At 48.0% G+C, this 22,709-nt stretch overlaps 1 protein-coding gene across 1 annotated transcript in view; it reads right to left on the minus strand.

Annotated features, from left to right (window-relative positions):
- Positions 1-456: 456 nt before the first annotated feature.
- NCAPH2 (non-SMC condensin II complex subunit H2) overlaps positions 457-22,709 on the minus strand; it is a 73,606-nt gene continuing 51,353 nt past the window's right edge. The window contains exons 18-21 of the mRNA XM_073619259.1: positions 20,772-20,827; positions 20,366-20,467; positions 6,877-7,026; positions 457-3,631 (exon numbers count right to left, since the gene is read on the minus strand). Coding sequence (XP_073475360.1) covers positions 3,491-3,631; positions 6,877-7,026; positions 20,366-20,467; positions 20,772-20,827 — 449 coding nt within the window. The 3' untranslated portion in view covers positions 457-3,490. The remainder of the gene's footprint in view (positions 3,632-6,876; positions 7,027-20,365; positions 20,468-20,771; positions 20,828-22,709) is intronic.

The raw sequence follows: 22,709 nt of genomic DNA on the forward strand, positions 1-22,709 counted from the left end.
TTCCATCTGAAACATTTCTTTGAATTTCTCCCCCAACCAGTGCAGTCAGCAGACAACTTGCTACCAATGGAGAAACTCTGTATGGCCACAGCTAAAGGAAGGGGATATCTATAATATATAAAATTCTAATGGAAAGAGATGGGATGGGGAAACCGCCATACATCGGCAAATGGGAGGAAGAATTGGGGACACAGATGAATGAGATGGAGATGAGGAAAATGTTGAGACTGGTTTTCGCAATGTCACAGGACAGCAAAATGATATAAATGAGTTTTAAATGCTTAGCACAGTGGTACATAACCCCAGACAAGGCCCATAAGTATCAAAAGGAGACCCCGCAGTGTTGTTGGAGGGGGTGCGGAGGACTGAGAACCATGTCCCATATTTGGTGGACCTGTCCAAAAATTAGACTATACTGGAGAGAAATAATACAAATAATAAAAGACATAACAAAAGTGGTGGTACAAGAAGATCCATGGGAGTGTTTATTCCACCTGACGAAAATTCAAGTCAACCAATATAAGAGAACTTTGGTTCCCTCACTACTGAATGCAGCTAAAAGCCTAATCCCTAGGCATTGGCAGGACCCAGAGAGCCCTACTCTGAGGAGCTGGTGTAATAGCGTAGATAATATTTTTTACGTGGAGTATTTGAGATTTAATGGGGAGGAGGGATGGGCAGGATTTGAGGAAAAATGGAAGGAATGGCTCAAATTTAAGCACACAAGGTTTGCAGAAATAATGGGAGCTTGACCAGGAGTGAGAGCGGAAAGGGTAGAAATACAGTGGTAGATACTTATCTAGGACCCAGATCTAGAGCAGTGGGGAGGGGGGGTCTAGGGGTTATTGGTAACAAATATTCTAAGATGAGAATGAATTTTTTGATTAAATGTATGTTATCAATTTTTTTATATGATAAAGAAAATTTAAGATATTGAAAAAAATTAAAATAAAAGTTTGTTTTGACTGTGTCCCCATTTGAAAGAAGTTCCATCACTTCTAGTCCTGACAGGTTGTAAGGAAAATCTCAATAAAAGGGAAACAGACTATAATGCAAGTTTGACAGACTCTAAACAAGGAGGTAACCAATGCCTACAGTTGTTACATAACTGTAGGGAAATAATCACTGTCTTTTTCACTGCAAAATGTCTTGTGTAAAAGCTTTCATAAAAAGAATATATTGCAATCAATAGCACAATATTAAAATATTACAAGGATTAAATACAAAAAAAAGCTTGTGTGCCATCAGCTGTGTTGGCCCTTGATGATCCAGTATAGATTTTAAAAACACATTCTGGTAAATCAACAGAATATTTAACAGGACATGGCATGTGCAGTGTGCATGAATTGCAGTAGCAATTGTACATTATACTTAGGGAAAAAATGTGCAAAAATAGTAGTCAATTTATTATTTGAGGATTTAAAAAAATAAAATAAAAAAGCAAAGAAATACTGTGGAAAAAGAAAAACAAATCTGCAGCCACACAGCACTTTTTTTCTGAGATCAATGACCACTATGTGACAAATTGAAGGAGCACCTAAAGTGTACTTTTAGGGTGCACATACTGTACAGTGTCCTGTAGTGGAGATATGTGCACCAGACAAAATCAGTAAAAGTAGTCATGCGTGGCTCCATTTCTCTTGTTCAGCCCCACAGGCCGAACAGGAAAAATGAATTGCTTCCTCCGTCCACACTAAACATTGTGGATAGAGAAATCTCCACTGACAGCTAATACCCGAACAGTGACTGCATCTGTTTTTAAATAGATTTTTTTTTTTTTTTTTTTTTTTTTTTTTTTGAGTCAGGTGGTGCTTGCAGGGTAACCAAGGGCTTGAATTGCTGCTTTATCAGACACATTTTAAGACATCTATTGGCCAGCTTAAACACCTCTGATAAAAGCTATGAAAATCTAAATCAGAGAGTGCACTGTTTTAACCAGACAGACTTGCAAACATGCAGATATGGAGCATTCAGATGTTTGCATTACAAAATAAAAAAATATGCATTACAAATATGCATTTTTAAACTGATTTGGGCATGCAGAACTATTGATGTAAATAAGCCAATGCGTATTTACTTACAACATTCAGAAAAATGAATTTATGCGGACTATACCACTTAATAAAATGGCAGTTTTCATGTAAATGTATAATAAGGTGGCTTAAAGGCATATCCACTGTACAGGAGGTGCTAAGCAGGAATCAATGCTTGCATATGTGGTCAGCAAATATGGCTGCCCCTATGCAGATATTTAAAAAAATATATATATTAAAACAAAATATATTTTCAATTTTAAGGCAAACTATCAGAGAACATGGTCCTCTCAATCACAAAAAAAATAAACAAACCAAAAAAACACTTGACTTGCATGGTCAGAACTCTTTCATTGACCTCCATACCTAGATGAACAATTCCGCAACTGTGATCTTAAATAATTAAAATGGAATATTTCTAGGTAATCTTGTCCTAAATGCCATTCAAAATACTGTTAGTCCAGCAGTGCCAATCCCCTATGTCAGTGATGGCGAACCTTGGCACCCCAGATGTTTCGGAACTACATTTCCCATGGTGCTTATGCATTCTGCAGTGTAGTTGAGCGTCAAGGGAAATGTAGTTTCAAAACATCTGGGGTGCCAAGGTTTGCCATCACTGCCCTATGTCATTAGAATTTAGAGTGTGTTTTATCTTTCAAAAACGGCCACAGAGAAACCCTTAGAATTCAGAAAAATTCACAACCTACAACAAATGCACAAACAGTGTACAGATACATTTTATACATATAAAAATTCAGACTATACAAAAGTTTAAAATATATATATATGTACAGAATATTGATAGAATAAAACCATTAAAAAGGCACTATCCATGACACTACCTCCCCTTCATCCCACTTTGATCCTGTTTGCATTAGACTTTACGTAGCTGAAACACTACTTTCTGAGATCTTGGCTGCATGGGCCTACACAGTATAGTGTTACACTCTTCCCGCTTGTATATGTGCAGCCCAAACTCAACAGCCAATGGTTTTCCAAGATAAAGGTAGATGTAAGTGTGAGAACACAAAACTAGAAGATTTCAAAGCAAAGTAGCTTTAGACAGGTAGCACATTGAAGATCATGAAGCAGCAGCATTTCTTGTAAGCATAATCTATTGAAAACCTGATCACGACGGTAAAGAGTGGGCTGAGGTGGATAGTGCACTTATTCAAAGGAGATGTTTTCCGAATAAAGTAAAATTCCCAAAGCTTGCATTTTAGCAAGTCGAAGAGTTGTCCATTTTGCAACAGTTGTAGGCATGCATTTTGCTCTGTATACAAGCCCTCATGTCAACACCACTTAACAATCCAGTTGGCATTTATGTTTTTTTTTTTTTTTCCTGGCAGCCAAGTGATTAAAGGTATAACTGGACTTCATCTTGGTAAAATGTGTTCTATTGTCAAAAGGATGAACTTGTCACTGCTGAATTTGAAACACAGGGAAGAGACTGGTGGTCAATTCTGTGATATAGATGGAGCGGTGTACGTCTTGAATCTTTCATGAGCCTTTTGTTGACTTAGGAGTCGCAAGGCCATCGTATCTACACCTTCATAGAGCCCTGGCTTTTGAGACACCTCTACTGTGTAATCATTGGCCTGGTAGGGGGGGGAACAAAAAAAAGTAAAGGTTTTCACTTTTGCAATACCTGAGAGAAACAGAGATCCACAATATGACAAACATTCTACAAAATAAAAATGTCAACGATCAATACCACCGCAGAACAGAAACATCCATTTTGTGTGTGCCCCACTAGTTTGGGGGGGGGGGGGGGGAACGGCACATGCACACACTGGTTTGTTGCATTGTAAAATCCATTGGCAAAATACTGTATTCTCACAGCAGTTTGTACCTCTGTTACTTTACACATTTAAACAGACTTTTTCTCAGCTGGATTGAATAAAATATTTTACTTTATGGATAATCTGTCATTAGAGGGGAACAGTATTATTTTGGTTTGTAAATAGCAAATGTTAAACCAGCGCTAAACTGTGGATCGTGCAAGGATGTGAATGAAATCAGTTAGTTCAGTGGGAACTATAGCCAGTGCAGCTGGACAATCCCCATTAAGATTTGGATTACAGCAATACAAAACAAGGAATGACAGCGCTTAATGGGTTAAAATGAAAATAAGTCTCTCAGTAGCAGCAATGAAAAACTGACAAGTTTATTCACTGGTGTTCATAGGAAAACAAAAATCCACATGCCAGTGCACTGATCTGGATAATAGGCGGGATATTGAATGAATTAAAAGAGCTTACGGTATCGCTGGGGGTCCACAGATGGATAAGAACCTGGCGCCAATACCCCTGCTACACTGAGCCGGACAAAGGACCCACTCTCCGGCGTTCTCTGGCCAGCTTAGCATGCTGGTGACAAAAGAGGGGGAGGCTGCGGTCCGCGGGAAGGTGGAACGCTGTTCTCCACGAGTCAGCTCGCCGAGCCAGCTGGTGTGCCGACTGGGAATGAGGTGAAGTCGCGGTCCACGAACAGGTGTCAAGCCACTCTCCCCTGGCGATCTATGGACAGGTGTGTGGCTGCTCCTGGATTTCTGGTGCAAATGCCCTGATCCAGATCTGGAAGCAGGGAGGGGGGACCAGAGCCAGGTGAGGCTCGTACGAATGACGTGTGGCTGACCTACAGCGCCGGTCGAGGCTGTGATGTTCGAATGGACTCGGAAACCAGCGTGACTCGCAAGCTGCTTTGTTGTCGTGAGGGCGCATGCTTTTTTTCAAAAGTCGACCACAGCCTCCCCCTCCTTTGTCACCAGCACGCTAAGCAGCCCAGAGAACACCGGTGAGTGGGTCCTTTGGCGGGGTATTGGCGCCTCCCTTACTGCCAGGTTTTATCCATCTGTGGTCCCCCAGCAATACCATAAGATCTTTTAATTCATTCAATATCCCTCCTATTATCCAGATCACTGCACTGGCATGTGGATTTTTGTTTTCCTATTAACACCATTGAATAAACTTGTCAGTTTTTCATAGCTGCTACTGAGACTTATTTTCATTGCAACCCATTGAGCGCTGACATTCCTTGTTTTGTATCATTTTGGTTTGTGACGGTTGTGGTGCCTAGGCAAAATAGAAATGATTATTTTGCCAAATTAAATCATCAAAATCTCAAGAGGTCTACAAATCTAGAATGTGTTCAAACAATAACACATGTATAGTCACATGAAAGAAATTGCCAAAGCTGTTCACAGTTTTAGCCCAGGACCAGACTGGACTTTCCTCCTGGAGGGTGTCGCCTACTGGCTACTGCTACAGGGGCAGCAGGTTGTAAGTGTTCTCCAGCAACTTGAGTTCTATCTTTTCCAAACTCTGTTTCTGGTACTTCTGCTTCACTCGTGATCAGCAGCTTCTCCACATTCTTCCTCATTACAGGTTTTGTGTGCATCTTCTGTGTTTGGTTTGGTGGTATAATGTATCAAAGTAACAGCGCCACAGATGTGTGTACATAAAAAAAAAATTACTAATGGACAGCTGCTGCTCTAATTATTGCAAATATTAATAAATATAATGTAGTGGTGCAGTGAAATTTCGGCCGCTGAAAATTGTCGGTCAAAAACTGTTATTGGCATGCAGCCAAAAGAAAAATGCCAATAATGTAGCCGAAAAGGAGACTGGGTCTGCCTGGGTGCCGCCCATTGCGGGGGTGTCATCCTGGCGCGCCCCAGTTCTCCCCTCCCTCTTTCAGAGCTGCGATCTCCGTGTGTCACGGAGCTGAAATTGTCCAGGCGGCCGCAGTAACAATGTCCCGCCTCCTGTGATAGACGGCACACTGATCCAATGGCAGGACATTGAATCAGTGTGACGTGATCACAGGAGGTGGGACATTGTTACTGCGGCTGGGAAATTCAAATCCAGCTCAGTGACACAGCAGGAGATCGCCGCTCTGATCCGGGCACTGGTGAGCCTGCATCCGACAGGCCCAGGTAGGCTGCATCCAACAGGCACTGGCGAGGCTGCATTTGATGGACACTGGTGAGGCTGCATTGATCTCTTGTATCATGTCTGCAGTCTCTGACCATCTCCTGTATCGCGTCTGCTAGAGGTGCACCGAATGGAATTTTTGCGATTACTATTAGCAGTTTGTGTAAGTAAGAGAATGACGACATGATACAAGAGATGGTCAGAGAACTGAAGACATGATACAAGAGATGGTCATAGAACTGAAGACATGATACAAGAGAGATGGTTAGAGACTGAGGACATGATACAAGAGATGGTTAGAGACAGCAGACTGTATTTTTCTTGACCTTTCTTGCACTAAAGGTGCCAATAATGGCCAACAATAAATTCATATTAATTTAAACTGAGGATATTTTAGACTTGTGTGTCTCAAAGAAAACCTGTCACATTTGTTAAGCTCTCATATAACAGGAATCCTGAATGAAGAGACTTCATTGACAAATAAAAAAATAAAATAAAATAAATAAAAAAAAGGCAGCTGGCAAAACAGGCTAGACTTTTTGCTGTAGAAGACACTAGCAAAAGACCAAGGCATGCCAAGAGTAGGAGGAAGTATACAGGGCGGGCCACAATTTTATTTCCTTGTATACAAACCCCCCCCTATAGGCAGCACCCAACGTTCTAAGTATTCTTGTGTCTTTTGATGAAAATAAAGGTTTAAAATACACAGAGCGTTATGCAAAGCTCTTATGCACTTTAGATGCATATGTTTCTGATTTTTTGGCATCTATACATTTTCTACACCACTGTATATACCATTTTTGTTGTTTATTACTACATATTAGCATGCAAGCTTATAGAGAACACATGTGAAGTGCAAATTAAACAAACTCAAATTATTAGAGATTAAAAAGTATTAGGACACTCACCAGCTGCAAAGATGCAAGCATGTACCTGCACACCTCATAGGGCTCTCGATGTGCCATTAGACTTGCAAAAGTGCGCCATTCTCCTACTTGGTTGTATTGTGAAACTAGACGATCGCCATAATCATGAATATCAAAAGCGCCTCGTTCTTCCTATGTAGAGGGACAAAAGAAATGCTCAGAAAACCATTGTAATATGTGGCTTGTATAACCAACTCCTCAGCGTTTATGGCACAGAGGAGCCCTTAAAATAATTTTCAGGCTTCAAGGAATCCCTACTTAAAATGATTGCATATACATCTTACTGTAAAATTTGCGTGATCAGTAAGCTGTAATATTAGATAAAGACACCCAGAGCAAATTATTTAACCCTCAACCCTCAATTATTTTCTCTAATAACCATTAAATGGTTTGAAAAGACGTGCAAACTAGAGGTCGACCGATATGGGTTTTTCTCTGGCCGATGCCGATGCCGATATTTACAAATCGCGGTGGCCGATGGCCGATATGTGATGCCGATTTTTTTGGGCCGATATATTAGGCCGATTTTTTTTTTTTTTTACCTTCATCTCATAAAATCTAACAGTTAGACCCCTTTCACAATGGGGCGTTTTTCAGGCGCTTTTGGGCTAAAAATAGCACCTGTAAAGTGCCTGTCAAACGGCTCCCCTGCAGTCTCAGTGTGAAAGCCCGAGTGCTTTCACACTGAGGCGATGTGCTGGCAGGATATTAAAAAAAGTCCTGCAAGCAGCATCTTTGGAGCAGTGTATACCACCACTCCTGCCCATTGAAATGAATGCGCACCACTGTCGAATCGCCTGCAAAGCGTTTCGGCAGCAGCGCTTCAGGGGTGCATTTAACCCCTTCCTCGGCCGCTAGCTGGGTTATAAGCGACCTGCTAGCAGCCGAATAGCGCCGCTAAAATGACGGTAAAGAGCTGCTAAAACTAGCAGTCTTTTACCGTCAATGCATGCCCGCTCCAGTGTGAAAGCAACCTTCAGTGATACGGAAATTTTTTTACATTTAAACATTTATTAAACAAAACAAACCTCCAATCAGTTCACTTGTATGTAGAATTTAGATTAAAAAAATATAAAAAAAACCTCTCTTAAATATTAAATACACAAAAACAGGTAATCAAAACTTCTGGATGGAAAAAAAATGGGCTAACTTTACTGCTTAGTTTTTTTTTTAAAATTTATTAGTGTATTTTTTTTTTTTAATTACATTTGAAAGACCGCTGCGCAAATACCGTGTGACATAAAATATTGCAACAACCGCTATTTTATTCCCTAGGGTCTCTGCTAAAAAAAATATATATAATGTTTGGGGGTTCCAAGTGATTTTCTAGCAGAAAATACTGGATTTTTACTTGTAAGCAACAAATGTCAGAAAAGATTAAGGCCTCTTTCACACAGGGGATCCGTATGTCCGTTTTTCATCCTTCCGTTTTCGGATGAAAAACGGACATACATTCATCCCTATGGAGCGTCGGATGTCAGCGGTGACATGTCCGCTGACATCCGACCCCGCTCCGATCCGTAAAGTGTAACGGAGGAAAAACCTACTTTTCCCTCCGTTTTCGGATCGGATCGGATGACGACGGACACTACGGACCGTCATCATCCGATCCCCCCATAGGGGAGAGCGGCGCTCTGACAGGTCCGTCGCTGCACACTGTGCAGCGATGCACCTGTCATCTTCCTGCTCAGCGGGGATCGGCGGAGCTATCCCCGCTGAGCAAGCGGATATTCACGGGGCGGATCATCACTGATCCGCCCCGTGTGAAAGAGGCCTTAGTCTTTAAATGGTTAAACTGAGAACTTCTACACACGGAATTTAGTTCATTCAGAAGTGTAAACATTGTATCCTTCAGGTTCTTTTTATCAGATTTGGCAGGCTGCCCAGAGAGGGGGAGAAGTCGCTTCACACAGGCAACTAAACACTGACTTCTATTGCAAGTCGCGCTGAAGCTATATCGACTTTTTTATCAGCACAATCGGCCGATGCCGATTAAGTAAAAAACACCAAATATCGGCCGATATATCGGCTGGCCGATATATCGGTCGACCTCTAGTGCAAACCACGAAAGACAGTATTTTCACTTGTATAAAATCTTTCTTGGGATTTCATCATAGGATACTGCCTCACTTTTGTCAGCAATATCGGAGCAAAACAAGAAGGGAAGGGACCTGCGTCCTGTGATTTTCTCCAAGAAATTAACTTTACGGGTTAGAAAAAAAAAAAGTTTTCTTTAAAGGCATTGTACACTTTAAAATTTTTAGTTGTTTTAGTCTAGATCAGGGGTCTCAAAGTACCGGCCTGCGGACCGGTTCCAAATGGCCCACAGGCAGGGCCGATCCAGGCACCGCTGAGGAGGGGGGGGGGGGCCTGAAGTGCCTGTGATGTCAGGTAAAGTGGCGTCTCTTTGGGTGGGGGGAGACGACAATCGCCCGCCCCCCCAGTTTATTCCTTGCCCCCGCTTGTGTCACGTGTGGCCGCGCGCAGTGGCTGGGAGCTCTCTCCGTCTCCTCTCCCCTGCATGCTGCTGCTGCAGCCCAGCGCGTACAGCACAGGAGAGCAGAGAGAGAACAGAGCGGAAGGAGGATTGCCCGCACACCTAGGTACTGATGATCGACCTAGGAGGCTGTGCCCGGCCCCGGATCCTGCTGCCACCGCAGGGCGGAAGATTGTGGCACTCTCGGGGTGCCCTGCCACAAGGCCTGTAATGAAGCCAGGACCTGACAGGAGGAGAAGACTCGGGAGGCAGAAGATCAGGCCACCAGCTGACTGCCAGGAGAAGAGGCAAGTGAGCCATCACAGAGGCTAAGCAAAGTCTTTAGTTGTGTGACAGGGGTTTAAATTTGTGTAGAGGGGGTATTTGTGGAGTGTGTGCATGTGTGTGAGAGTGTAGGGGGGGGCATTTGTGGAGTGTGTGCGAGAATGTAGGGGGTAGTGCTGGGGGGGGCATTTGTGGAGTGTGTGCGAGAATGTAGGGGGTAGTGCTGGGGGGGGCATTTGTGGAGTGTGTGTGAGAGTGTAGGGGGTAGTGCTGGGGGGGGGGGGGGGGTGTTAAATGGTGCGGCCGCCGACACCAGTGCTGGGGGGGTTAATGGTGCGGCCGAGGACACCAGTGCTGGGGGGGGGGGGGGGGGGGGGGTTTAATGGTGCGGCCGAGGACACCAGTGCTTGGGGGGGGTGGGGTGGTTAATGGTGCGTCCGACGACACCAGTGCTGGGGGGGGGGGGGGGTTAATGGTGCGTCCGACGACACCAGTGCTGGGGGGGGGGGGGGTTAATGGTGCGTCCGACGACACCAGTGCTGGGGGGGGGGGGGGGGGGTTAATGGTGCGTCCGACGACACCAGTGCTGGGGGGGGGGGGGGGGGTTAATGGTGCGTCCGACGACACCAGTGCTGGGGGGGGGGGGGGGTTAATGGTGCGTCCGACGACACCAGTGCTGGGGGGGGGGGGTTAATGGTGCGTCCGACGACACCAGTGCTGCGGGGGGGGGGTTAATGGTGCGCCCGACGACACCAGTGCTGGGGGGGGGGTTAATGGTGCGCCCGACGACACCAGTGCTGGGAGGGGGGTTAATGGTGCGCCCGACGACACCAGTGCTGGGAGGGGGGTTAATGGTGCGCCCGACGACACCAGTGCTGGGAGGGGGGTTAATGGTGCGCCCGACGACACCAGTGCTGGGGGGGGGGGGGGTTAATGGTGCGCCCGACGACACCAGTGCTGGGGGGGGGGGGGTTAATGGTGCGCCCGACGACACCAGTGCTGGGGGGGGGGGGGGTTAATGGTGCGCCCGACGACACCAGTGCTGGGGGGGGGGGGGGTTTAATGGTGCGCCCGACGACACCAGTGCTGGGGGGGGGGGGGGTTAATGGTGCGCCCGACGACACCAGTGCTGGGGGGGGGGGGGTTTAATGGTGCGCCCGACGACACCAGTGCTGGGGGGGGGGTTAATGGTGCGCCCGACGACAACAGTGCTGGGGGGGGGGGTTAATGGTGCGCCCGACGACACCAGTGCTGGGGGGGGTTAATGGTGCGTCCGACGACACCAGTGCTGGGGGGGGGGGTTAATGGTGCGTCCGACGACACCAGTGCTGGGGGGGGGGGTTAATGGTGCGTCCGACGACACCAGTGCTGGGGGGGGGTTAATGGTGCGTCCGACGACACCAGTGCTGGGGGGGGGTTAATGGTGCGTCCGACGACACCAGTGCTGGGGGGGGGGGTTAATGGTGCGTCCGACGACACCAGTGCTTGGGGGGGGGGGGTTAATGGTGCGTCCGACGACACCAGTCCTGGGGGGGGGGTTAATGGTGCGTCCGACGACACCAGTGCTGGGGGGGGGTTAATGGTGCGTCCGACGACACCAGTGCTGGGGGGGGGGGGTTAATGGTGCGTCCGACACCAGTGCTAGGGGGGTTAATGGTGCGTCCGACGACACCAATGCTGGGGGGGGGGGGGTTAATGGTGCGTCCGACGACACCAGTGCTGGGGGGGGGGGGGGGTTAATGGTGCGTCCGACGACACCAGTGCTGGGGGGGGGGTTAATGGTGCGTCCGACGACACCAGTGCTGGGGGGGGGGAAATAATGGTGCGTCCGACGACACCAGTGCTGGGGGGGGGGGGGGTTAATGGTGCGTCCGACGACACCAGTGCTGGGGGGGGTTAATGGTGCGTCCGACGACACCAGTGCTGGGGGGGGGGGTTTAATGGTGCGGCCGAGGACACCAGTGCTGGGGGGGGGGGGGGTTAATGGTGCGTCCGACGACACCAGTGCTGGGGGGGGGGGGTTAATGGTGCGTCCGACGACACCAGTGCTGGGGGGGGGGGTTAATGGTGCGTCCGACGACACCAGTGCTGGGGGGGGGGGTTAATGGTGCGTCCGACGACACCAGTGCTGGGGGGGGGGTTAATGGTGCGTCCGACGACACCAGTGCTGGGGGGGGGGGTTTAATGGTGCGCCCGACGACACCAGTGCTGGGGGGGGGGTTAATGGTGCGCCCGACGACACCAGTGCTGGGGGGGGGGGGGTGCGCCTGACGACACCAGTGCTGGGGGGGGGGGGTTTAATGGTGCGCCCGACGACACCAGTGCTGGGGGGGGGGGGGGTTAATGGTGCGCCCGACGACACCAGTGCTGGGGGGGGGGGGGGGGGGGTTAATGGTGCGCCCGACGACACCAGTGCTGGGGGGGGGGGGTAATGGTGCGTCCGACGACACCAGTGCTGGGGGGGGTTAATGGTGCGTCCGACGACACCAGTGCTGGGGGGGGGTTAATGGTGCGTCCGACGACACCAGTGCTGGGGGGGGGTTAATGGTGCGTCCGACGACACCAGTGCTGGGGGGGGGGAAATAATGGTGCGTCCGACGACACCAGTGCTGGGGGGGGGGGGTTAATGGTGCGTCCGACGACACCAGTGCTGGGGGGGGGGGGGGGTTAATGGTGCGTCCGACGACACCAGTGCTGGGGGGGGGGGGTTAATGGTGCGTCCGACGACACCAGTGCTGGGGGGGGTTAATGGTGCGTCCGACGACACCAGTGCTGGGGGGGGGGGGGGGTTAATGGTGCCTCCGACGACACCAGTGCTGGGGGGGTTAATGGTGCGTCCGACGACACCAATGCTGGGGGGGGGGGGGGTTAATGGTGCGTCCGACGACACCAGTGCTGGGGGGGGGGGGTTAATGGTGCGTCCGACGACACCAGTGCTGGGGGGGGGTTAATGGTGCGTCCGACGACACCAGTGCTGGGGGGGGGGGGAAATAATGGTGCGTCCGACGACACCAGTGCTGGGGGGGGGGGGGGGTTAATGGTGCGTCCGACGACACCAGTGCTGGGGGGGGGTTAATGGTGCGTCCGACGACACCAGTGCTGGGGGGGGGGTTTAATGGTGCGTCCGACGACACCAGTGCTGGGGGGGGGGGGTTAATGGTGCGTCCGACGACACCAGTGCTGGGGGGGGGGTTAATGGTGCGTCCGACGACACCAGTGCTGGGGGGGGGGGGTTAATGGTGCGTCCGACGACACCAGTGCTGGGGGGGGGGGGTTAATGGTGCGTCCGACGACACCAGTGCTGGGGGGGGGGGGTTAATGGTGCGCCCGACGACACCAGTGCTGGGGGGGTTAATGGTGCGCCCGACGACACCAGTGCTGGGGGGGTTAATGGTGCGCCCGACGACACCAGTGCTGGGGGGGTTAATGGTGCGCCCGACGACACCAGTGCTGGGGGGGGTTAATGGTGCGCCCGACGACACCAGTGCTGGGGGGGGGGGGGGTTTAATGGTGCGCCCGACGACACCAGTGCTGGGGGGGGGGGGGGGTTAATGGTGCGCCCGACGACACCAGTGCTGGGGGGGGGGGGGGGGTTAATGGTGCGCCCGACGACACCAGTGCTGGGGGGGGGGGGGGTTAATGGTGCGCCCGACGACACCAGTGCTGGGGGGGGGTTAATGGTGCGCCCGACGACACCAGTGCTGGGGGGGGGGGGGGGTGCGCCTGACGACACCAGTGCTGGGGGGGTGTTAATGGTGCGCCCGACGACACCAGTGCTGGGGGGGGGGGGGGTTAATGGTGCGCCCGACGACACCAGTGCTGGGGGGGGGGGGGGGTTAATGGTGCGCCCGACGACACCAGTGCTGGGGGGGGGGGTTAATGGTGCGCCCGACGACACCAGTGCTGGGGGGGGGGGTTAATGGTGCGCCCGACGACACCAGTGCTGGGGGGGGGGGGGGGTTAATGGTGCGTCCGACGACACCAGTGCTGGGGGGGGGGGTTAATGGTGCGTCCGACGACACCAGTGCTGGGGGGGGGGGTTAATGGTGCGCCCGACGACACCAGTGCTGGGGGGGTTAATGGTGCGCCCGACGACACCAGTGCTGGGGGGGGGGGTTAATGGTGCGCCCGACGACACCAGTGCTGGGGGGGGGGGGGGGTTTAATGGTGCGCCCGACGACACCAGTGCTGGGGGGGGTTAATGGTGCGCCCGACGACACCAGTGCTGGGGGGGGGGGGTTAATGGTGCGCCCGACGACACCAGTGCTGGGGGGGGGGGTTAATGGTGCGCCCGACGACACCAGTGCTGGGGGGGGGGGGGGTAATGGTGCGCCCGACGACACCAGTGCTGGGGGGGGGGGTTAATGGTGCGCCCGACGACACCAGTGCTGGGGGGGGGGGGTTAATGGTGCGCCCGACGACACCAGTGCTGGGGGGGGGGTTAATGGTGCGTCCGACGACACCAGTGCTGGGGGGGGGTTAATGGTGCGTCCGACGACACCAGTGCTGGGGGGGTTAATGGTGCGTCCGACGACACCAGTGCTGGGGGGGGGTTAATGGTGCGTCTGACGACACCAGTGCTGGGGGGGGGTTAATGGTGCGTCCGACGACACCAGTGCTGGTGGGGGGGGGGTTAATGGTGCGTCCGACGACACCAGTGCTGGGGGGGGGTTAATGGTGCGTCCGACGACACCAGTGCTGGGGGGGGTTAATGGTGCGTCCGACGACACCAGTGCTGGGGGGGGTTAATGGTGCGTCCGACGACACCAGTGCTGGGGGGGGGGGGGGGGTTAATGGTGCGTCCGACGACACCAGTGCTGGGGGGGGGGGGGGGGGGGTTAATGGTGCGTCCGACGACACCAGTGCTGGGGGGGTTAATGGTGCGTCCGACGACACCAGTGCTGGGGGGGTTAATGGTGCGTCCGACGACACTAGTGCTGGGGGGGGGTTAATGGTGCGTCCGACGACACCAGTGCTGGGGGGTTAATAGTGCGTCTGCCGACACCAGTGCTGGGGGTTAATAGTGCGTCTGCCGACACCAGTGCTGGGGGTTAATAGTGCGTCTGCCGACACCAGTGCTGGGGGTTAATAGTGCGTCTGCCGACACCAGTGCTGGGGGTTAATAGTGTGTTCGCCGACACCAGTGCTGGGGGGGTTAATAGTGCGTCCGCCGACACCAGTGCTGGGGGTTAATAGTGCGTTCGCTGACACCAGTGCTGGGGGTTAATAGTGCGTCCGCTGACACCAGTGATGGGGGGGAAAAAAAAAAAAGTTTGCATGCAACCCCCATGGGATATGAAAACTTGTCCTGTGGCCCTCAGGTGATTTAATTTGGCCCTAGATATATTCCTTGTGCAATTTGTTTGCCATACCTTGTAATGTTGCGGCTGTAATTGTAGGGCTGTGGCTGATCGATTGCCTTATGTCCATGCATTAACACACCTACCTTGTCCTTTTATACTAAAGGAACAAGTGCATTCCCAGCCATTTCTTTGTGTTGCGTCAAAAATGTATGGAAAAAAAAAAAAAAAAAACACATCTTTCAGCACGGTAAGCTTTGTTAATTGCTTTCACTTGCACTATACTGGGACCACCAGGGATTGTGGGATATATAGTTTCTTCAAAGGAAGTGTTGGTTCTTAGATTACAGACAGAAGTCATATCATGCCATATGTATCGAATAAACCGAAAATTTCTACACAGGTATAGGACGACATGCTTTACTATAGACGGTCAATACAAACCAACGAATGACACTATGAAACTACATGATCAATGCACATCTTATGCAGGTGAAAAACTCAAGGTTCAGAGGTAGGAAGGTTTATAATGCCGTAAATTGTACAAGAGTGTTAATACCATTAAGATGTCTAAAAGCAATCCCATCATGAGCAGGAAACAACAAACAGGCCCACCCAGAACAGACCACTTAACAGGAAAAAGTGTAGAATAGCCGAGAAGGCCCTTACAGGACTGCCTGGAGGACCTTCCGCTCAAAGTCTGCGTATGACGAGGCCTGAACATCCACCTCGTATATTTTGGCAAAAGGTGTGCAGAAGAGTAGGCGACCGTTTCACAGATCTGAGAACTTAGCGGTCCAATACTGAAAATTCCATGAATCGGACAATTCTGGTAGTGTTAACCATCACCAGGAAAGGAGGGATCCTTCCCCCTCAGGTCAAACACATGAGTAATGATCTGCCGAAATCACCTAGCAATTGTGGATCGAGAGGCAGCCTATAACTTTCAGAACGTTTAGGTAACACAAACAGTGCATCAGACTAATGAATCGAAGCCGTGTCTAAGACAAACTTGCAAGGTCTCCACAACACAGGCAGTGGAGATCTCCTTAGGTGGCTTAGGAGCTAGACAAAAAAGGAAGGGAACACTATGTCCAGATGTAGATGAAACTCATTTCTTCCTAAGGTAGTCTTGGCATTTTAAGGCCTTAAAACCACCTTGTCCTTGTGAAAAGCAAGAAATGGTTCCTTACAGGATAAGGCCACACGTTCACACACCCTCATGATTTTGGTGATAGCTCCAAGTAAGGCAATCTTGCTCAAAAGGAGAGAAATATTCTGAATAGGTTCAAATGGTGGCCTCTGAAGGACCATCAGGTTGGGGTCCCACGGAGACAAAAGGGGAGTCTGCCAGTGGCATGAAATGAGCCACCCCTTGTACAAAGGCTCTGATCAAGGAATGGGAAAAGCTAGTGGTCTCTGAAAGAACATTGCTAAGGCAGAAACCTGACCTTTAAAAATCCTCAGGGACAAAGACTTGGCCAATCCTGATTGAAGAGGCTAGAACCCGTGTCAGCTATTATTTCCTAGGATTAAGCTTTCCTTTCTGCACAAAGCAAGTACACTTTCCACACACCATATAAGATGGGGGCTTTCTGGCCTTCAACAAGGTGAAAACAGCCCTGTCCCCTGCTAAGAGTCTGACTAGGTCTTAGTACCAAGCCCTCTTGGGTCAATTTGGAGCAATCAGAATCCTCCAAAAGCAGACAAAATAGAAGGGGGTTTGAGACGAGGGAACTATAATATTAGATTAAACCTACTCCACGGATTGAATTTACATCCACTCCCTGGGAAGGATCTAGCCGTTGGTGGCTTAGGAAGTCTGCTTGCCAATTTTCCACACTTGGAATGTGCACAGTGGACAGGGTGTGAAGGTGATGCCGCACAAAATTCAGAATTAAAGGATATTCAATTAAAAAAAAAATTTTTTGTTGCAGGAGCCTGGAAAGCATTGTACCAGCAATCAGATCGCTGATCCCAGGCAGGACTCCTGTACACTGTCAGTGTATGGACTTAACCGTATGGGTGAGATACTCGCTGATAGGAAGACTCAATGAACTACCATGGCGCTGCACAGCACCTTGGTAGTTTATTGAGAACCACAAGCCAACAGCCGCTAAAGATGCCGGGGCTTGTAGTTCATTTAGACACACAGGGCTGGGTGTGAATGAAGCGGCTGTGTGGGCGGAGCCCCGCAGAACCACATTGCTTTTAAATAGTGGCAGCTAGTACGGTGAACTTCTCCCAAAACTATTGCCATGGGGGGGGGGGGGGGGGGGGGGGGGTGAGTCCCCAGAGTAGGGAGGCCCACCTAGGCAACCAAGACGTTGATTGGAATCTGAATTTCCCCCAACAACTGTGTCCCCTGAAGGGATAGTGAATCCAGGACTCTACCCTAGCCTGACAGGATGGTGTCCATCATCATTACCTTTCAGGTATAAAGTATTTCCCCAACACCAGCACCAGGCTGAAAAGCCTCCAGCCCAAGGTTGGCTCAGGGTGACCCATGGACAGAGTTAGTTTGTCCCATGTTGTCAGAATGTTACGTTGCAAACAGTCTAAAACTGAGCGTACAGGACTGCCATCAAACCCAGAACCCCCTCATGCAAAATCGAACAAAGGCATGCTACAGGGAAGGTAACTCCAACACCTTAGACTTGAGGGTGTGAAGCTTTTCCTGCGTAAGGAACACATGTGCCAGGGTGGTAAATAGGACCAGATCCATATACTGCAGGTGGTGTGATGGTTCCAGGATTGACATTTGGAGATTGAAGACCCAAAGTTCACCAACACTTGCAGTGACTGTAGCACACTAGCCTTAAGGCTCGCCACTGATTCCCACAGCAGCAAATTGTTCAAATACAGCAGAATGGGGATGCCCCAGACTTGAAGAAGCACTAACACCAGGACTAGGACCTTTATAAATACTCATGGTGCCGTGGCCAGTCCAAGGGCAGAGTCACAAACTGGAAATGCTGCTGTACCACTACAAAATGAAAATAGTGCTGATGAGCTGGAAAAATGGGGAAATGGAGGTAGGCATTCTTTATGTCCACCGAGGCAAAAAAAGTCCCCCTGATGGAGAGAGGCATACTTTTTTTCATAGATAATTTGCAGAAACTTGTTTGAGCACTTTATGCCCAGAATGGCAAATACAACTCAAGCAGCACAGTGTCAAACACACACACAGTTGAAAAATCTCTACTATTAATTATGAACCCCACATCCAGTAAAAAAAAAAAAATGTATACAGTGAAAAATTATATACATGAAAATCTCTTTAAACAGTGTCCATAAATCATCCTATATTTCTCAACCCTTTGAAAATGTGCCAAACGTCAACACCATGTGTGTCCACTACCTGGGTATAAATAGCCACTCACCAGAACTGTGTGGACATACTACCATTTCTGGTCTCATGTGCTCTGAAGCTCAGCAGCTGGAAGCAGTTGTTGGAAAATATAGTGCATTAAAAATATAGTGGATAAAAATCAATGATATATAAAAAAAAAAAAAAAAAAAATCGGATTTTTGATTTAACAACTTCAGCCTTGGAAGGATTATTTATCCCTTTACTGGCCAGGCCATTTTTTGCGATACGGCACTGTGTCGCTTTAATGCTTTAATTGATAATTGTGCGGGCATGCGACGTTGTACCCAAACAATTGATTTTCTCCTCCCCCCCACAAATAGAGCTTTAGAGAGTAAAAAAACAAAAAAAACCACAAAATCGAATTTCTTAATCAGTTTAGGCAAATATGTATTCTGCTACTATTTTCGGTAAACAAAATGCCAATAAGCATATTTAGATTAGTTTGCGCTAACGTTATAGCATCTACAAAATAGGGGATTTAGGGACTTCATTTTTATTACTGGTAATAGCGGCGATCAGCAATTTTAAGCGGGACTGCGGCGGACAAATCTGATCCTAAGTGAGACTTTTTGGGGACCAGTGACACCAATACAGTGATCAGTGCTAAATAAATGTGATCAATGTATGAATGACATTGGCAGGAAAGGAGTTAACACTAGGGGGCGATCAAGGGGTTAAGGCTCGGTTCACACAGGGACGACTTGTCAGGCGACCTAGTCGCCTGACAAGTCGCCTCCCGTTCTGTGCTATGGAACCGTTCTAAGGGGAGCGACGCAAGTCGCTCCGACTTAGAAAAAGGTTCCTGTACGACTTCGGGGGCGACTTGCATAGACTTCTATACAGAAGTCGTTTTGCAAGTCGCCCGGGCAGTCGTGTGCAGGTTGCCTCGGTGAGGCGACCTGCAAGTCGTGCCGCCTCTGGTGTGAACCGAGGCTAACTGTGTTCCCTGGGTGTGTCTGTGTGGGGGATGGGCTCACTGGGACAACGCAGAGATCGCGGTTATTACTAAGAACAGCCGATCTCAGAGTTGTACCCTCTCAGTAACGCAGCCGTGGGTGGCCGCGCTCCCCCCGGCTCCTCATGCATGGACCGACGTACAGGTGCATCGGTTTGTGCTGCCGAGCCGCCTTGTGGCAGTATATCTGCAGAAGGAAAGTGCTTAAATCTGATTTTTGATTTGTATCAAAAGTATTTTTAATAAAATGCTTTTGGAGTAAAAATCTAAATTATTAACGTATCTTAAATTGAAAACTATCTTTAGTTTATTCAGCATGAAATGGAGCTTAGTTATGTAGCATGAGGCTGTATATTCTGCAATATTTACATTTTTGGTAAACTCATTCACTGAATCCAAGCTCTGCATTCACACTATTTCACAGTAACCATAACATAAAACAAAATTCAGGAATATTTCTTTATCCCTTTGTTTTGCAAATCTATGTACACTACAAACTGTATGATTGAATCGGTTCCGATATCACTGTTTTACTAACCGGACAGCTTATTATTATTATTGTTTGCAAATATAAAGATTCTACCTACCAGCAAGAATAAGTCCTTACATTTAAAGAGAACCTGTCATTTCAAGATCCATCATGGCAGCGCCTGTTAGCGGGCATCCACTCACCTGCTGCCGCCACATCCCTCACCTTGTTGTGTCACTGCCCCATCACCAGCCCTTCCATTAAAGTGAATAGGGCTGTCGGTGAGTCAACAGCGGGTCAGAGGAGCCACTGCGGGACAGAGATGACAGTTGCTCTTTAAAAATTAGAATTTTTAAAATCGAGTCGATTAAAATCAAGCTTTTTTACTTGGATATTTAAATGGTGAAATTTGTAAAGTAATTTTTTTTTTTACGTAGTGGGCTCTCCGTTGATTGACAGGTTTCTCCTGTCAGATAGTAAATCAATCTGCATATTAATCAACATATTATTAGCCCAAAGATCAGATGCCAATTTCAATATAGATTATCCTAACAGAAAACAAAAATGTCCCCTGGGTAGGAAACAGTCAGTGGCTGTTCTTTTTATATCTTACCTGTTCTTGCAGCTGTGGCCCCATTTTATCCTCCCATTCTCGCACACGTAAGGAAAGTACTGTCTCTTGTGCATACTTCTGAGAATTAGCAATGTACAGCTCCTAAAAAAATATAAACAAAAATACATTCCCTAAATGTAAAGAATGATGCTAACTGTGGTTTGTAATATAAGCATCTACAAATATCATCTAGAATATTAAAAATGGTTTCCATTTTCTACACATTTATTTCCCCAATAAGAAAGCTGAGCATATAAAAAAAAAAAAAAAAAAAGGATAATTATTTAGCCTGGAAAAAAAAAACGAATTACACAACAACATTATGCCAAATCTGGTTGGATAATATAAAAGCGCTGCTTAACTTCACCAGTGTTAAAAAAAAAAAAAAAAAAATTATGACACCTACCACATTCTTTCTCACCAATTCCTCATACGATATCTGGCCATCAAAGTCAATAGGTTCTATAGGGGGACACGAATAAGAGTAGACAGAAATCAGTAAAATAAAAAAAAAAATTTAAACTTGCACCAGAACTACAATACAGCCAACAAATGTTACCAAAGGTCCCCTGTCCCTGACCACTTCCTAGTTATTAGTATATTTTAAACGAAAATCTGTCAAATCTACATTGATAAACATGGCAGACCTTAGCCAAACTGGCTCAGGTAGCGACCCAAGACTACAGGTGCGGGGGTCGCACACAGACAAGAAACTGTTACATACTTGGCCTAATCACAGGCTGCCTCATTCACAATAGTCTAAATGTGTTTATATTTTGCTTGATAATTGATACACATATTGGAGTGTACACATTTTTTTTTATATCTGAAGACTAGTGTTAAAGTGATTGTAAAGTCACACTTTAAAAAAAAAACAAAAAAAAAAAAAAAAAAACACAAAAACAAAAAAAAAAACAAAAACAAAAAAAAACACACAAACAAAAAAAAACACACAAACATGTTATATTTACCTCCTCTGCAGTTGGTTTTGCAAAGAGCAGCCTGGATCCTCAGGACCCTCCCTCCTAGTGTCCCCATAAACCAGCAGCTTGCTATTGGGGCACCCGAGCCGAGTCAGAGCTCAGTGTGTCCATTCAGACACGGAGCCCCGACATGGGCCCCGCCCCCTCTCTCCCCTGATTAGCTAACTGACTTTGGCGCCGCGGTTGTGCCACAGCCAATCAGGAGGAGAGTCCCGGACGGCCGAGGGAATTGTAAACATCGCTGGATAGAGATGGGGCTCAGGGTAAGTATTAGGGGGTACTGGGGGGCCTGCAACACACAAAGTTTTTTTTATCTTAATGCATAGAATGCATTAAGATAAAAAAAAGTCTGCCTTTACAACTCCTTTAAGTCCATCCCAAAGCCATCTTATAACAGATAATTTACAAGCATGTGTGTCGATGAAATGAACATCCTACAGATCACCAGACATGGCACAACTAAACTGATAGTCAGGGGCAGCAATCACTCTGAAACAAAGTCCAGCTTACTGTTCAATAAACGTTAATGGTAAATACAAACATGTTTTGTGTGTGCACCTGATAAAATAGTAATTCATGATCTTGCAGTTAGCATTACAAAACTGAAAAATTATTCAGCTAAGGTGCACGCTGGTTGTCTAATGCTTGTAAATTACAATAATGCAGAATATTTTGCCGACCCCCGATCTAAAAAATGCTGCAACTATGCTTAAAGTCAAGGAAAAAGGTCAAACCATTTACCTTGATGCTGAACAGTAGTCATAAATGCTCTAATTTAAAGCGGATGTAAACCTCTGAGAAAAAAAAACAAACAAAAAAAAACACTAAGACAACAGCATAATGTGCTAGTATGCATGGCATGCTAGCACATTATGAAATACTTACCTTGGAACAAAGCCCTTCCATTAGCGCCAGCTCTCCGGCTGACATCTTCCCTCAGTGTTTCTTCTGGGTTCGCAGGCACTGGCACTGCGAGTAGCCAAAGCCACAATGACATCACTCCCACACAGGAGCCGCCTTTTTCGGCACAGGCTCTGAGGGTCCGTCCTTCAGAGCACATGCGCCGATGTAATCAACTACATGCACTTTGAATGTCTCCTAAACTGTGCAATAAGGCTTACCTGTAGGTACAAGTGGTATAACAGAGTTTAAAACCACTTTAGGTATATTCTTTAATAGCCGCAAAGGAAAGACATTCATTTCCTGTGCATCAAATGCCTTTGCAAAACCAAATATTGCCTTTTAAAAGTAGCATTACCATCCCTTTAATGAAAGCAAAGCTGTAGGAGAGCGAGCAACAGACAGCAAGCAAACAAAGAGCCCTTCTATGCCATCAGGAGACAGCTGTACCACCTAAAACC

The sequence above is a fragment of the Aquarana catesbeiana genome, linkage group LG03 (assembly GCF_042186555.1).
Source record: "Aquarana catesbeiana isolate 2022-GZ linkage group LG03, ASM4218655v1, whole genome shotgun sequence".
Taxonomy (NCBI): Eukaryota; Metazoa; Chordata; class Amphibia; order Anura; family Ranidae; genus Aquarana; species Aquarana catesbeiana.